This window comes from Lepidochelys kempii, chromosome 1 (genome assembly GCF_965140265.1).
Source record: "Lepidochelys kempii isolate rLepKem1 chromosome 1, rLepKem1.hap2, whole genome shotgun sequence".
Classification (NCBI taxonomy): domain Eukaryota; kingdom Metazoa; phylum Chordata; order Testudines; family Cheloniidae; genus Lepidochelys; species Lepidochelys kempii.
In genome coordinates this window covers 97,599,542-97,616,339 of record NC_133256.1, presented here as the reverse complement: position 1 = coordinate 97,616,339, position 16,798 = coordinate 97,599,542, and the positions used below count along the sequence as shown (strand labels likewise).

At 42.1% G+C, this 16,798-nt stretch overlaps 1 protein-coding gene across 1 annotated transcript in view; it reads right to left on the bottom strand.

Moving 5' to 3' along the window:
• Positions 1–15,142: 15,142 nt before the first annotated feature.
• IPO5 (importin 5) overlaps positions 15,143–16,798 on the bottom strand; it is a 79,778-nt gene continuing 78,122 nt past the window's right edge. The window contains exon 26 of the mRNA XM_073348073.1: positions 15,143–16,509. Within this exon, the coding sequence (XP_073204174.1) occupies positions 16,423–16,509 (87 nt within the window). The 3' untranslated portion in view covers positions 15,143–16,422. The remainder of the gene's footprint in view (positions 16,510–16,798) is intronic.

The following is a 16,798-nucleotide window of genomic DNA, read 5'->3' as shown; positions in this document are numbered from 1 at the left end:
GACAAAACAAGGAGGAAAGCAGATAAGAGTGACCATGCAGAAGCTCACATATTTGATGAACTTGAGTCTGCGGAAGTAAGAGTATGGACCTCATCCCACCCTTGGATTTCAATATCAGGAAATACCAGGAGAAGAACGCACAAACCTGGTGTTCTTGCAGAATTTCCATCCCCACTCCCAACACAAGCAGAGAGCTGACCTGCTCGAAAAGAAATGTCTCGTGAGAGAGATCTGTGAAGAGGGACAGGAAGGGGGAGTAGAAAGGGGGCGTGGAGAGGAATTGGATGGCATAGCCCAATCTGACAGTATCTAGGAGCCAGCTGTTGGACGACATCAAGACCCAGGCATTGTAAAAGCGGTTCAGCCTGTCCCTGAAAGAACAGAGAGGAAGGAGGACAACTGGAAAAGTGCTCTCAAATGAGTCAAAATGGTGCTCAGTGGGTGCCAAAGATTCTGCAAGAACACCAGGTGTGCAGTGCGACTGGGCCCTGAACTCGAGTTCTTCTGGTGTGAGACCTATCCCTCTTCCTACGGTAGTCTTGGTGGGGAAGGACTGCACAAAGGGGTGCTGTGACCTGTATGGCTGCTGTTGCTATACTCTGTAATGGCATTTCTGCATAGGTGGAGTATACACACCCAGAGACCTTAAAATAGCCCTCGAGTCCTTAAAGGAAACCAGGGCTTCTTCAGTCTTGTCTGAAAACAAGGTTTGGCCACTGAACAGCAAGTCTTCAATGGCTTACTAGACCTCCAGCACAATTCCTGAGTTCTGGAGCCAGGAAGCCCTCATAGTAGTTGCTGAGAAACTCTCAGCAACAAATGCCTGAAGCTCATCCTGGGAAGCCTCGGACAACTGTTCCTCAAATTTGGCCATAGTGGACTAATTCAGGAAGTCATATTTGGCCAGCAGGCATGGGCAGCGTGACACCCCCCTCTCCACCCCGTTCAGGAAGGCTAGACCCCTGCTCTGCCTCTTCTGCTCAAGGCCGGGCCTGCTGGAGCCAGAGGAACCCCAGTTGGCCAGCCAAGGTGCCCTTGCTGGCCCCAGCCCCACCCAAGCCGCCTGGGGCCACCCACTCCGGGCCCTGACCCAAGCCCCAGGGCTGCCCGCCTCAACCCTCGGGGCCACCCACCCAAGCTGCCCACCCTAGGAACCCTGAGCCCCAGCCCACGCCATCCCGAGCCCATGCCAGCTTTGGGGGAGATGGAGTGACGGTGGGAAGAGGAGCAGTGTGGGTCACAGCAGGATGCAGGAGCAGGGCCTTAGGGTGGAGCATGGGCAAGGTCATGGCATGGGTTTTGGGAGGCTTAGCCTCCCCTGGTCTATTATACCTGCAGCCCATGCAAGCAGGACTTGCTGGTTCACAATTCTCATCTGTAGCGATGATGTGTACATCTTTCTGCCTAGAAGGTCTAGGCACTTCCAATCTATGTCCTTGGAGGAGGACTTGAACCTGCCCTGTTGGGCCCTGTCATTTACCACTGTGACCACCAGGGAGTTGAGGGTTGGGTGGGAATAAAACCCTTCATATCCCAGTACTGGCACAAAATAGCGTTTCCTCAAGTGCTTGGCCACCAGCAGTACCAAGGCCAGCGTACCTCAAGGAGCAACTCATTAATCAGGAGGGCGACCCTCCCAGGGACCGAGGGCTAGAATACGTCCATGAGTATATGAGTATTCTCCAGGAGAAACTCTGCCTGAATACCCAGAAATGAGGCCACCAGATATAAAAGGTCTTGATAAACCTTGAAGTCCTCTGGGATGAAGCAGACAACACCGCATCATCTGGGGATGAGGACAAGGCTGTTGGTTGAGGCAGCATCTCTGGATAGAGAAACTCTGGAGACTCCACAGGAAGGGGAACTGCAGGCATCTGGACTTGTGGCTGGTCCACAGCCACCAATGCTATATGAGCAGTCAATCTCGCACTTGACTTGGATAACAAGCGAGACCTCCAGGAACAAGGGGCTTCCCACTGAGAGCAAGGTAGCCACTGGTATGGATAAGGCATTGGTGGCCAGTAGGGCCAGCCACCAGGCCAGGGACCTCCATCCCGGCCTCAGAGTGCATATGCCAACTTTGGTAGCAGTGTTGGTACGCTGGTGGCCTCCAGACCTCCTCAGGTGAAGTGGAGTGGGAAAACAAGGAGCTCAACTCTGAAGCAGAGGAGTCCTGGGACCTCGGAGTCATGTGAGGGGCAACTCCAGAGGGAGCCAACAGGCAATCTGACTCAGCCAGAGCCCAGAATAAGTCACAATGGGCACCCCCAATGTAGTCAGCACTACAGGTACTGAAAAGATTGGTGCCACAGGCAAGATCGGTCCTGGTGCAAACGATGGTACTGGAGCACCCACGTGCCTCCACCTCCATGAGATCATCTGCAACTGAGGAATGCAGAGGAAGGGCCTTGTAGCAAAGAACCTTGTCCTGTCTCAGGAACCATGTCCATACTAACCCAGCAAGGGGTACTTCATGGTGCCGTGCCAAGATTTTGGCGATATGCTCCAACTGAGGGGTCATTGTAAACGCCAGCCTCACGAAGTTTTGGACCAGTGGCGAGAATGGGACTGAAAGGCAGAGTAGGTCTGCCGAAGCCTGGTACGCTGATGCCACTGACGCTGTCAGTACTGGCCTTGCTTCCATTGATACCGGATGCCTCAAGGCTGGAACCAGAGTCAACGGTATGGGGTGTCTGCCCTCCCTATGTAGGAGCAGGATATTAATGTATGATTTGATCATCCTGCCAGCCACCCTTTTTGAATAGCAGAAAGGAATGACCCTCTGGGACATTGGTAGAAATGCATCTGACAGACTGCCAGCGTCTGTACTGATGTTAAGGCAGGGACAGACCAGAACAATCCTTATGACTGATTATGGTCACCTTTTTGTTTTAGGATGAGTTAGAATATCTACTATGGTTTCCTATATGTATTATAAATTAGGCATTCTAGTTAAATATACATTTCTTTGTTTTAAGGTTTAGTAAGTAAGAAACAGGATTTTGTCTTGTGTCTACGTTAATGAGACTAGAGGTACGTTGAAGGCCCAGGCCACAATGTGACCTGTTTTGATTACAAGATTTAGTAAGGTTTAATTTACAATGCCATTCTTGCTCAACATAAAACACTGCTGTTTGTATACCTTTGAAGGTCTTTGTAAAAGACTGTGTATGAATGAGGAACGCATGCATCAGGAAAAGATAAGGTGTGAAGGCCATTGTTAAAGTCAGATGGTCAAGGAAGGAGGAGTGAAGAAACTTAAGGACACCAGAGAACCATCATCAACATGCATCCATAAGTGAGGAAGGGCAGATTGGCGACCCTGAGGTGGAGGCTGGCACCCCTAAAGATAAGACAATTGATTAAATTGCAACCAGGACAGGATGACTCTCTCAGAGGTGTTTTGGACTGTTAACATCAAAAGATAACACCGATTAAGGAGTAACTGGTAACAAACTGACACAGCAAAATCCATAGACTTCAACAGAGAAAAAAAAAAAAAGACTAAGAACAGGGTGGTTGGCCATGGGACTTTGGGTTCGTCTTGCCACAACTCCAGGAGCATCAGATTGCTACCGACAGAGCCCGCTCCCCTCTGTGACCAATCTGGCTGGCCACTAGATTGATCCAGACTCTGGACTGGTAACTATACACATCAAGTTTCAGAGTAGCAGCTGTGTTAGTCTGTATCCATAAAAAGAAAAGGAGTACTTGTGGCACCTTAAGGGACTAAAATTTATTTGAGCATAAGCTTTCGTGAGCTAGTCTCTTAAGGTGCCACAAGTACTCCTTTTCTTTTTATAAAAATCAACTGACAGGACTGTGTGCATGGTGTGTGTGTGACTGAAAAGCATATGCTAACTGCTGTATTCTCAATAAATGCAGTGTATTGCCTTTTTCTCTGAAAAAGATCCCGTGTGCTTCTTATAAGCATAACACCTACCTTTTATCAAGGGAAGGTCAGAGGCACCCATGCCAGTCCACGCTCTTCATAGGAGAGACAGAAAAGTTTCCCCGGGATTTGGAGCACTCCTTCTTGGGCTTATATGACAGCTTCTTTGGTGCTGATAATGTAAAACGACTCCTGCACCTTTTCAGAGAGGCCCCTGCCCTGGAACCAAGGCAACAGCACTCTCTGAGCCAGACACCGATCTGGTACGGAGGTCATCTTTGGGCCACAGGTCAGGCTTCATGACCTTCTGAAGCAGGTGCTGGTTAAGGCAAAGGTCCCGCGCTGCCTGAGTCCTCTTCTTGAATGATCTACAAATCGAACGGCTCTCCTTAAGGTGGGCTTTGAGAAGGCAAAGCAAGCACCACATGTGGGAGTCACTGTTAGGAATTAGCACTCCACAAGAAGGGCAATGCTTGAACTCTGATGGGGGCATCATCGGGGAGCACAACCACTGACACTATACGATATACTTTAACTTTTAATGCTACTGACTAACTATTAACTATGTACAATAAAAACCTAGGCTAAGAGACACATTGCAAGATTGTGAAGCAGCAATCACACAGAGCTCCGACTCCTGCAGATGGATGTTGAGAAGGAACTAAGGGTATTTGGGGTGGTGCCACCTCGCATAGCCAGGAAAGGAGCGACAGGCATGAGGTGCGAGCACCATCCTGCTACGGGTACTGCTTGGCAAAAATTTCCAGCTCTGGTATGCGGGGAGTGCACATACCTACTTGGAATACACATCTGCATCTACTCCAAGAACCACCATTGATATCTACTCTCTGCATGCAGTCTTTCAACCAGTTGTGCACCCACCCTATAGTAAATTAATCTAGTGTGCATTTCCCTAGTTTGTTTGGGACTGTCATATGGGACTGTCAAAAGCCTTACTAAAAATCAAGGTAAGTCACATCTACTGCTCTTCCCTATCCACTAAGCCTGTTAAAGAAGGAAATTAGTTTGGTTTGATAGGATTTGTTCTTGACAAATCCATGCTGCCTATTCCTTATAACTTTATTATCCTCTAGGTGCTTACAAATTTAACAACACTTGACAGATACTGAAACCATAAGGCTGACTGGTCTATAATTCCCCAGGTCCTTTTTCTTCCCATTTTAAAGATGGATAATATGTCTACCGTTCTCTAGTTCCAAGCATTGATGGTTCCAAGATTGTTTCAGCTAGTTCCTTAAGTACCACACGATGAATTTCATTAAGCCCTGCCAACTTCAATACATCTAACTTACCTAAATATTCTTTAACCTGTTTTTTTTCCTATTTTGGCTTATATTCCTTCCTTATTGCTAATATTGTGTTGAATATCTGGTCATCATTAACCTTTTCAGTGAAGACTGAAGTAATACAGGCATTAAACATTGCAGCCTTCTTGATGTAATCAATTATTAGCTCTCCTTGCCTGGTAACTAAAGGACCTATACTTTCTTTCATCTTTCTTGAAGGACCCATTCTTATTGCCTTTTATGTCCCTTGCTAGCTGTAACTCATTCTAGGCCTCAGCCATTCTGATTTGTACCTACATACTTGTGCTATTCTTTTGTACTCCTTAGCAAATTCTACTATGTCTCCATTTTGTGTAGGACTCATTTTTGATTTTTCAGGTCATTCAACAGCTCCTCATGGCCTCTTACTGTTCTTCCTATCTTTTCTTTGCATTGAGACAGTTTGCAGTTATCCCTTTAATATTCTCTTGTGAAACTGTCAACCTCTCCTGAATTCTTTTCCCTAGATTTTCTTCCCTGTGCACCTTACTCTGAGTTTGTAAAAATCTGCTTTTTTGAAGTCCCTTATCCTTATTCTGCTGGTTTTACTCCTTCCTTTCCATAGTATCATGAAATGTATCATTTAATGAACACTTTCACCCAAATTGCCTTCCAACTTCAGGTCTGCTCCCAATTCTTCCTATTGGACAAAATCAAGTCTAAAATTAACCATCCCCTGATTATTTCCTCTACCTTCGGAAACAAAAAGTTTTCCAATACATTCTAAGAACTTATTGGAAATGTTGTGTTTTGACATTTTCCAACAGATGTGTGGGTAGTTAAACTCCCTCATTACTACTAGGTCTTCTGTTATTTGTTCTAGAAATGGCTCATCCATCTCCTTTTCCTGATTTTATGATCTATAGTAGACCCCCTACTATGACATCACCCTCTTTTTTTAACCCCTTAACATACATTTATTCAGATTCTTAATTTTTACATTTGTATTATCTTGAAAATAATGAATGATTAATTTTTACAAATGATTTTAGTGATTTAAATTTTACAAGTAATTTCCATTCTAGTTTAATGGACATTTGAATTCAATCAAAAATGCACAAAATTAAATAAAACTACCTTAAATGTGCTGGAAACTCAAGAAAAAATTTTTGCAAAACATATTTTGCATTTAAAATTAAACTGATTTATTAAACAGAGGAAGTATTATCTCTAGTTAGTGACGTGAACTGATTTTTCCTGGTCACCATGTCCTTCAAGATACTAGAATTAGTATATCTCATCCTCTTCCAACATAAGAGCAAAACTAGGTGTAAGAGGAAAAACAAGCTCTCGAAGGCCTTGCCTACACTATGCAGCTAAATTGGCACAGCTGCTATCGATGCCTTGAGCCTCCTCCTGCACCCCAACCCCCTGCCCTGAGCCCCCTGTTCACCCCAACCCCCTGCCATGAGCCCCTGCCTGCACACGACACTCCCTCCCAGACCCCGCACTCCCTCCCACACCCCAACTCCCTGCCCCTACATTAATGGTCCTGCATACAATTTCGCCACCCAAATGTGGCCCTCAGGCCAAAAGGTTTGCCCACCCCTGCCTTAAAACTTCTCTCCAAGTTCATACCCACCATTAAGGTGCACATCCTCAACTTCCCTCTCTCATTCTGAGGAAGATGGGAGACCACATGAGCATTAACAGCATGGAGCCTAGGAATCATAGAAGATTAGGGCTCAAAGAGACCTCAGGAGGTTATCTAATCCAACCCCTGCTCAAAGCAAGACCAACCTCAACTAAATCATCCTAGCCAGGGCTTTGTCAAGCCAGGCTTTAAAAATATCTCAGGACGGAGATTCCACTACTTCCCTAAGTAACCCATTCCAGTGTTTCACCATCCTTCTAGTAAAATAGTTTTTTTCTAATATCCAACCTAGACCTCCCTCACTGCAACTTGAGAACACTGCTTCTTGTTCTGTCATCTGCCACCACTGAGAACAACTGAGCTCCATCCTCCTTGGAACCACCCTTCAGGTTGCTATCAAATCCCCCCTCACTCTTCTCTTCTGCAGACTAAACAAGCCCAGTTCCCTCAACCTCTCCTTGTAAGTCATGTGCCCCAGCCCCCTGATCATTTTCGTTGCCCTCCACTGGACTCTTTCCAATTTGTCCACATCCTTTCTGTAGTGGGGGGCCCAAAACTGGACGCAATACTCCAAATGTGGCCTCACCAGTGCCGAACAGAGGGGAATAATCACTTCCCTCAATCTGCTGGCAGTGCTCATACTAATGCAGCCCAATAAGCTGTTAACCTTCTTGGACACAAGGACACACTACTGACTCATATCCAAATTCTCGTCCACTGTAATCCCCAGGTCCTTTTCTGCAGAACTGCTGCTTAGCCAGTCAATCACCAGCCTGTAGCAGTGCATGGGATTCATCCTTCCTAAGTGCAGGACTCTGCATTTGTCCTTGTTGAACCTCATCAGATTTCTTTTAGCCCAATCCTCCAATTTGTCTAGGTCACTCTGGACCCTGTCCCTACCCTCCAGCATATCAGTTTAGTGTCACCTGTAAACTTCCTGAGGGTGCAATCCACGCCATCCTCCAGATCATTAATGAAAAAATTGAACAAACCGGCCTCAAGATCGACCCTTGGGGCACTCCGCTTGATACCGGCTGTCAACTAGACATGGAGCCATTGATCACTACCCGTTGAGCCTGACGATCTAGCCAGCTTTCTATCCACCTTATCGTCCATTCATCCAATCCATAAAAGTCCTTAACTTGCTGGCAAGAATACTGTGGGAGACCGTATCAAAAGCTTTGCTAACATCAAGATATATCATGTCCACCGCTTTCCCCATATCCACAGAGCCAGTTATCTCATCATAGAAGGCAATCAGGTTGTGTCGGGCATGACTTGCCCTGGGAGAATCCATGTTGATTGTTCCTGATCACCTTCCTCTCCTTCAAGTGCTTCAAAATGGATTCCTTGAGAAACTGCTCCATGATTTTTCCAGGGAGGTGAGGCTGACCGGTCTGTAGTTCCCCGTATTTTCCTTCTTCCCTTTTTAAAAGATGGGCACTATATTTGCCTTTTTCCAATCATCCGGGACCTCCCCTGATTGCCACGAGTTTTCAGAGATAATGGCCAATGGCTCTGCAATCACAACAGCCAACTCCCTCAGCACCCTCAAATGCATTAGATCTGGACCCATGGACTTGTGCACGTACAGCTTTTCTAAATAGTCCTTAACCTAGGAGCTGATCCCCATAGTGGTGGTGACTTCACTTACTCACCTCAGACTAGCTGTTGAGCAGGAAATCCAAAATGACATTTCTCATTTTATCCAATAGATGACAGACGAGTCAGTACTTAAAACTAGATGGCATGCCAGCTAGGATGGTGGAATTTGGAATTCATGCAAGGCAATTTGAGAAACTTTCCCAAGGAGCTTCATTAACATCTTCACTTCTTGGCCCCTTGGGCTTTGTCTACACTAGGAAAAGAGGACAAGTTTCAGTTGGGCTAAAATAGATCTAAAATAGGCTACTTCTTCTAGTGTAGTTGCAGGGAAATCCCTTTAGTTTGATTCAACAAAATAACTTGTCCTACTAAAAAAGCTGAGCTAAAGGTATTAGCAAACCCTGATCTAAACTTGGCCTTTTCCCTAGTCAAGATAAGGCCTTCATGAGGCTGATCCCGCAATAGTCTGTACCTTGATAGAAGCAGAGAGTGAATCCAATATTATAGCAGATGCATTCAGTCACAAATTGTTACTTGCAGAATTCACACTTGTTCTTTTTGTGCCCAGGTCTAATCAATACAACCCATTTTTCTGCTACTTTCCTGTAATTATTCTCCCTGCACTTTTCTGTAAATATCCTTTGAAAGATGTTAACTACCTTGCACAGGCACCTCTGAAGCGGACAAAAGCTAACTTAGCCCTGGTGTAAAAAAAGGTTTCTCATAGGCACAGTTTCACCATAGTTTCAGTTTCTCACAGTTTCTAGTTTCAAGAAAACTGGACAAATGTTTCCTTCATTCAGACTTCTACCATTTCCATTCTGAATGGAGACAATCCAGGGACTGAACTAGCAAGCTTTTTAAATACAAGTGACAGTCTAATGTTTAATAGTACTATCTCCATCTACTGGCCAGAAGGAACTATACTTGTCTAGTTTCAGAGTAACAGCTGTGTTAGTCTGTATTCGCAAAAAGAAAAGGAGGACTTGTGGCACCTTAGAGACTAACCAATTTATTTGAGCATAAGCTTTCGTGAGCTACATTCACTTGCATCCGATGAAGTGAGCTGTAGCTCACGAAAGCTTATGCTCAAATAAATTGGTTAGTCTCTAAGGTGCCACAAGTCCTCCTTTTCTTTTTGCGTATACTTGCCTAGCAGAGAAGTAAAATGTAACCATCTTAAACTTTCCAAAATATTCATGCTGTGTGTTGGAACGAGCACTGCTAGTTTAATCTTGACTAAGGCAAGTTTCTTATTTTGCTTGTTTCAGGAATATGAACTTCCAAACAGGTGTTTTTGCATTTTAATTATGTTTAAGAACTTTATTGCTATTTCAAAATGAAAGATAAAACATTGATGTTGGATATTTGGTTCACAATGAACTTGTGAAAATGGATGGTCTTAGTTATGGTAATTCAGACAAGTGTGGGTACTGCTGAAATATTCCCCATTTGAAGTTTTTAGTACTCATGTGTATCAGTTTTATTCAATGTTTTGTCAGGAATTTCATAAAGTTTTTAAATTGGTACATGAATTGAATAGTGAGTTATGTTAACTCTATTACAGTGAGTAATATCACACAGGATACTGGCTTTAGGTGAAATTTTGTTAAGAATGCACTAAAGTGGCCAGTATTAAAACATTTCAGTCACTGGTTAGAAAAAGTACACTTTTTAAAAGGGATATTAAAGAGAAGGGATTTAGTACTATTTTTTCTTGTCTGCAAAGGAATCTGATCATTGCATTAGACGATCAGCATCAGGTGGCACTTCATATCTGAACTAGCCCGTCGCCAATTAGAGTAGCCTCGGGCCAGCTTTGATTTGTACCAGTGGAAGATGATTCCTCCGAGGAACCACTCTTCCAGCTGGCATCATCCCCACCTAAGCCAGAGGAGCCAAGAGGTGCTTACTATGATAGCACAGGATTCCCCAAAGAAAGTAAATCCTCTGCTGTGGCTTCAAAGCACCTTTGATTAACCTTGCATTGGTGGGTGCAACACAAACAGGATTTAAGATGGGCAAGAGATCTGGCACAAGCAGTGTGTCAACTGAGTATTGTTAAATTTCAGCATCAAATGTTAAACAAAATAAGCTAAACTATTATATAAAATAGTCACAAGCATCCACATTTACCAGATGCCTAAATGTTTTTAAGTTAAGTGTGTTACCAATGCTGAATTGGAAAGTTACTTTGATTAGTGCTAAGATTTAGTGATGAGAAAACAGATTTGGAATTCCAACAAATCCAAAAGTTCAGACAAATGGGAATAAGTGAAAGCTAGAGGGGGAAAAAAGATCTTATTCCTCACTGTCATACCTTGGAAAAAAAACCTGTTTGTCCATCTTTAATTTTAGTATTTGTGGTGGTTTTCTTAATTCAAAAGGTAATTTCAAAACATCAGTAAAAATGACTGACATTAGTAAATCCTAACATTACAAATTAATGAAGCACAGCAGATCCAGAAGATTAGTTTTCCTTGGAAATAAAGCTACCTTACAAAATGTTACATGCTGTTTAACGATAGTAAGTTACTTGTAATGCCTTTACACGTTGTCATTTTATGTCCCAATATTTATCGCTTTGCAATAAGAACTTGAAATTTTATATACTAAAATGTAATATTTTCCCAGTATTCTTCCATTTTTTACATGTGTAGCCAAGCTTTCTGCCTTATCTGTCCATACAAAAAGGAATTCTGTCAGATTAGTCTAAGTACATATGGCTCTAAATTTTTTAGACTAAAAGTTCACGTTCACTTATCTAAATTAATGTTACATTTTAGAGGTTTTATACTACCCCAATGGGAACATCAAATCCTCAGATCCAAGAATGCCTTTACAGGAGTAAATTTACTGAATGAATCAAACCTCTTCTTATCTAATAAAATGGAGAATGTTATCTTTGTCTTTCTGAAACTTATCTACCCCCCCACCCTCAAACTTTGGGGCTGCACCTCTTCTTGTATATACAGAAGGTAGCTCAGTTTTGCTCATGTTGCATCTGCCTGGCATGTGCTTCCAAAGCTGGATACAAACACTGGATGAGTAGTACCTAAACAGACAATAGGAAGGGAGCGGGTGGGCTTTCAACATCCAAGTTCGGATGAGGAAATGACAAACAAGCATTGGCAGCATGGGAGAAAAATTCCACAGGCCTCCCTTTTTCCAGCCCCGCTGGGAGAGGCACAATTCTCAGACTGTTTCTTCTTGATCTTCCATCAAGATTATTATTAGTTATTTAAATATATATAGATTCTGAAGAGAGATAGACACATACATTTCTTGAGTGGAGCAGACAAGAGAAGTCAGTCACAGAAAGGAAGATGACTTTTTTCCATTGTTGATTGTGACATTCCCAAATCTGAAACATAGCAAGCAAAAAGAAAAATTAGTAGAGTTATCCAAAAATGCTACTGCTGGGGATTAGCAGTCAAGCCTCTGGTGTTTATTTTTAAAATTACTGCATGATCAAATCGCAGGTACTGTAGATTTTCTTGGTAGTAGTCAATGTCCTTTCTGCTCAAGAGTCTACTCTGGAATTTTTTTTTCTCCCCCAGCTCTTTAAGCTTTGGGTAGAATAAAAATTATTTTCCAGTAGAAGGAAAAGCTGGCCATGGTAATAAGTGCCTCTGGAGTATGAAGTACCACCTTATTCCAACAGATTATGCAGTAAGGTACAAGCGGTGATTTCAGAATCTTTTCTTGCTTATTGTGATTGGGCTTAGGAAGAATATTTTATGGAGAACACAGGAAAATTGATTCTATCTATGCAAATTGGATGTCTCGTGAGTTTGTAGCAATGTAGACAGGTTTCATGTTCACTTTTACTTTGGACTAATTTTTCCCTAAGGAACCTTGATATCACTAGCTGCTTTTCCAAATATTTGGATGAGGCTGTATTTGATATTGGTTAGCATAAAAACTGAGATGCAAGAGTGGGAATCCTTAGGCTTGGCACAGCTGCAAGAAATACAGAAGAGCTGGACTGCCTCTCTCCTTAGGGCGAACCTTTTTATTTTGACATCAGCAGGAGAATCTTGTCTACTCTTGCATAGGCCAAAAGGGTAGAAGGCCTGTTGGAGGCTACATACTACTTTGGAAAACTATGCCAACATGGTTAGGGCTTATTGCTCAATAGCAGTGAGGTTCAGCTAACATGGAGTTGGGATCTGCAGGCAAAGATGGATTTAGCCTGTGGCAGCCCTATACGTCTGAGTATCACCATGCTCTTGAGCAATTTGGGTGACCCGAATGACAAAGATTTTTGATAAACAATTCAGTCATCTGTGAACCAGAATCTGTTTTCAGTGATTTGTCTTCCCTAGTGACTTTCACTGGGATACAAATAGGTCAAGGTGAGGTAGCCTAGCTCTTAGAATATCAATGGAAAACTTTGTTCAAGAGCCACTATGTGTTGTCTATTGATACTCAGCCAGTCCTGTTTGTGATTAGTCTCTTATGTGGATCATCTGATGGAGGACAGATGAGCTTCTTGTATTCCCTTGCTGGTTTATGTATGCCACAGTTGTTATGCTGTGACTGGATAAGAAAGTGCTCCTTCCTCAGGAGATTCTGGAAGTCAGAAAGGCAAGATTGACTTGTCTTATCTCTAGCATGTTGCTCTGAAATGTGCCTGGACCTTGACCATGTTCACTACATATTGCGCAGCTCAAGTATAACTCACCACCCTGAAAAACTGGAATTCAGTCAGTACCTTAGTGTCCATACCCTGTCATTACATGTGCTTCCTGCTTCTGCCACTTAAGGATCTGAAATAATTTTACATGATTTCACTTCCCTTGTGTTTTGCACTGGAAATAATTCCAAGTGTACAAAAATTCTTATTTATGTGTGGTCTCCATGCATTACATCACAAGAACAAAATTTGCAGGGGAAAATGGATGAATTACACTTCATAACTGACATTTGTTACCTTTCCTGCTTTGGGAATACTGAGCTTGGAGAAGACAATTTTTTGAGGGTTCCAGAATTCTCAAATTCTAGGACTGAACTTTTTCACTTTCAGACTTTCCTGCTCCTCCCTAAAGACTTCACACAAGGAGTAGGAAGGAATATTAAGGAGATAGTTACCAAGACAAAATTTAAGTATATGGGAGAATCAGCAGCTTTTCACTTTTGAAGTGATATGGGAAAAGGGTTGCAGGGATTTTGATGTCTCTGTGGGCAAGTCAAGCTGATGTCAGGCGGATGTGTCAGCTATCACATGCTGTCTCGCCTAATCCCCTGGCCCTGACAAACTGAGGGCCAACAACCTGGAGGCAATTGCAGCAGAACTTCCCTTGTGTGATCTGGAGTTCTTCTTACAAATAGTGCTCCTCTGTCTGCTTGTTTCAGTTGGCCTGCTTTGCTATCATAGGGAAGGGGGGGAAAAGGACGAAAGGCATGCAGTGGGGTAAACACTTCCCAACACTCAAATGTTGGTCCCTTATTTATGGGTAAAAAAGGTTTTATCCACTCCTGCTTGAAAAGTCAGCTTTTTGCACTTCCAGAAAAAGAATGTAGCTTGAGGGGAAAAGGATTATGTTTCAAACCTGAAGTCTCATGGACAACTGTGAAATGCATCCAGTATTTGTCAGAAGAGATTTCGCTCAAACGTCTGAGATTGGGGGGAAGAGGTGAGAATCCAGAAATGAATAAATGCTGAAGACACAACAAAAACCAGACAGACATAAAATAACCAAAGAGACCATTGTTGTAGCCAGATATTTGTACTTTTGAGACAAATAATCAGATTTACAAGGAGAGACAAGGTGAGTGAGGTAAGATTTTATTGGATCAACTTCTCATGGAGAGAGAGAGACTTTTGAGCTCTTATTCAGATCTGAGTGTGGCTTGAAAGCTCATCTCTTTCACCAACAGAAGTTGGTGTAATAAAAGATATTACCTCACCTACCGTGCCTTTCTAATATCCTGGGACTGACATGGCTACAACTACACTGCATACAGATTTACTGAAATATTTTCCACATCGATGGGTGCAAATCCCCACATTGGAAAATGGACATGTGAACTCCTTGAAAATAACTGGAGTTGTACTTACATGAAAAAAATTTAATGAGGAAAATTGGGATCACCACAAACTATATACTCAACAGCAAAATAGAACAGGGTTCTGATAAAATTACTGTTTACAAACTACATATGCTGTCTGTCTATAGGCAGATCTGCACTCTTAGCAGTAGCATAGTTATTCATTTGTATTTTCAAAAAATCATCGACTTCTCAGTCAGGATTGAAATGACAAACTCTGCCATGAGACTAAAGCTACTTTAAAAAACTGATTTTGGGTAGAATTTTCTTACACAAGTACAACAGGTTATATTTTGATGTATAGTTGTGTTTTAAACAGTTTGATGGCTTTTTCATCATAGAAATTGATTTTATAATTAAGGTTAAGATTTTGGCATAAGGATTTTTATTAAAATTCATGGGCAGGACACTGGCAACAAACAAATCACAGAAGCCGGAGCCCTGCCACTATGGGGGAGCTGACTTCCCTAGCCAGAGCTGAAGCTGAAAGTCACTGAAGTCTGTAAAAATCTCAATCTGTGACAAAATCGTATCCTCATTTATAATACATAGGGCAGCTTTTTTCCTCTCTCGTTAAGCATCAAACTTGTACTCTTCCATTTCACTCTAATACATTTACACAGTATGTTTTAAGAGACTGCTGCAAATCACTTAGTGAAAAGTCTTTAATTCTTAGGTTAGCTTTCTGGTCTAAGCATAAGTTTAATATTTATATCAAAAATGTTAGTACAAACTGCAAAGGGTTCACACTGAAGTTTAAATTAGAAATAAGATTTTAGAAAAACCATATATCTTAAACAGTAACCCATGTATTGCTAGGATGAGATGAAGCAATAAAACATTTATACACAAATTTTCTCCTTTCAGGATAGGCTACCAATCATATCTCCACAAATGTAACTGCATGTATTTAATTTAATACGACTGAAAGTTTGCTTGGCTAACACAGACCCATTGTACATCCGCAACTGGAACATTAGCCAACTTTTCATAAATTACCAATATGCAATTGGATCTGAAAATGAAACAGTTTATGGTAAAGGTATGTAAACTCACTGTACCCAAGGCTCATGTCACTAAATTTGAATTCTACACAGTATGTAGTTCTTTGAATCAGAAAAAAGTTGAATGGTTAAAATCCAAGAAACAAAAAAGCATGAAGTGTGAGTTAGACATATTGTACAGAAAATTTCAAATATCTTAAAATTATGACTCGTAACATTTATTCTTGTATCTTCTCATAGGAGGAAATTGAATAAGAATCACACAGCACTGAACTTTTACACAAGCGTCTTATTGTATTTGAATGTCATTTATTGAGGAGTGAATGAGATACTGCCAGACATGCCAAAGACACTTCACATTCAAGGGCTGGAAGCTGAACAGCTTTTCTCATTGAGTCACTTAAACAAGCCTTTTTTGTGTGACATCAATGAGGTCTTCATGCTTTATATTCGTCTTCAATTTTTCATCTTTTGATCTAGTGGTTTGCTGGGTAGAAGGGCACTTTCTACCCTAAAAGAAACTCACTCCAGTTAATACAATTAATACTAGATGTATAGAAATGTTATCTGCTATAATGTACATTACCGCTGAATAACTGGTCTTAAAGCTGTTTAATTCATTATATCTAATGAGAAAATTCAACTTGTCTCCTTTTCACCATCATATGGGTGGCTTATACCATTAGAAAAATACTCTTCAGTGCTTTTGTAGGGTTTACAGGGAGCTTCTTCAGTGTTGTGGGATAGAAATGGATTTAAACACCACTCTGAAAGAGTGCTTCTTCGTGTTGCCACTGCCTGTAGATTGCAAAAGAATGGCCTGCACGCTCTACAGTTCTTTTTTGCTCAAAAACAAAAACAAAGAAACCTAAACAATAGGGTAAATGTTTATTTGGAGTTAGTTTTCTTGCAGATAATTAAGGCCCTTCAAGCAGAGTTCAGGAGCTCCTGTATAGCTGCCTGTTGGTCTGCATTGAGCTGTGATATGCATTCTGTCCATAGTCCTCCAGAGGTCTGGAAAACAAATGAAAAATAAAGGTGTCTTCACTGAATATAGACTTAGAAATATGTCAACCATTTATTTTCATTAGGTCTTTCAAAGTCAACATCCATTGAGCATATATACTGTAGGAGAGTGATGGACAACTTACAGGTAAATAGTAGAGAGGCCACAAAAACCATTTTGCAAGTAGGGGGGGAGGGGGGAAGAAGGTCAGACCCTGCCCATGGAATAGTGACATTGGGTGGGGGGGAATGTAGAGTCTCTACCGCAAGGGGTAGTGGGAGGTCCTAGAGGAAGTTT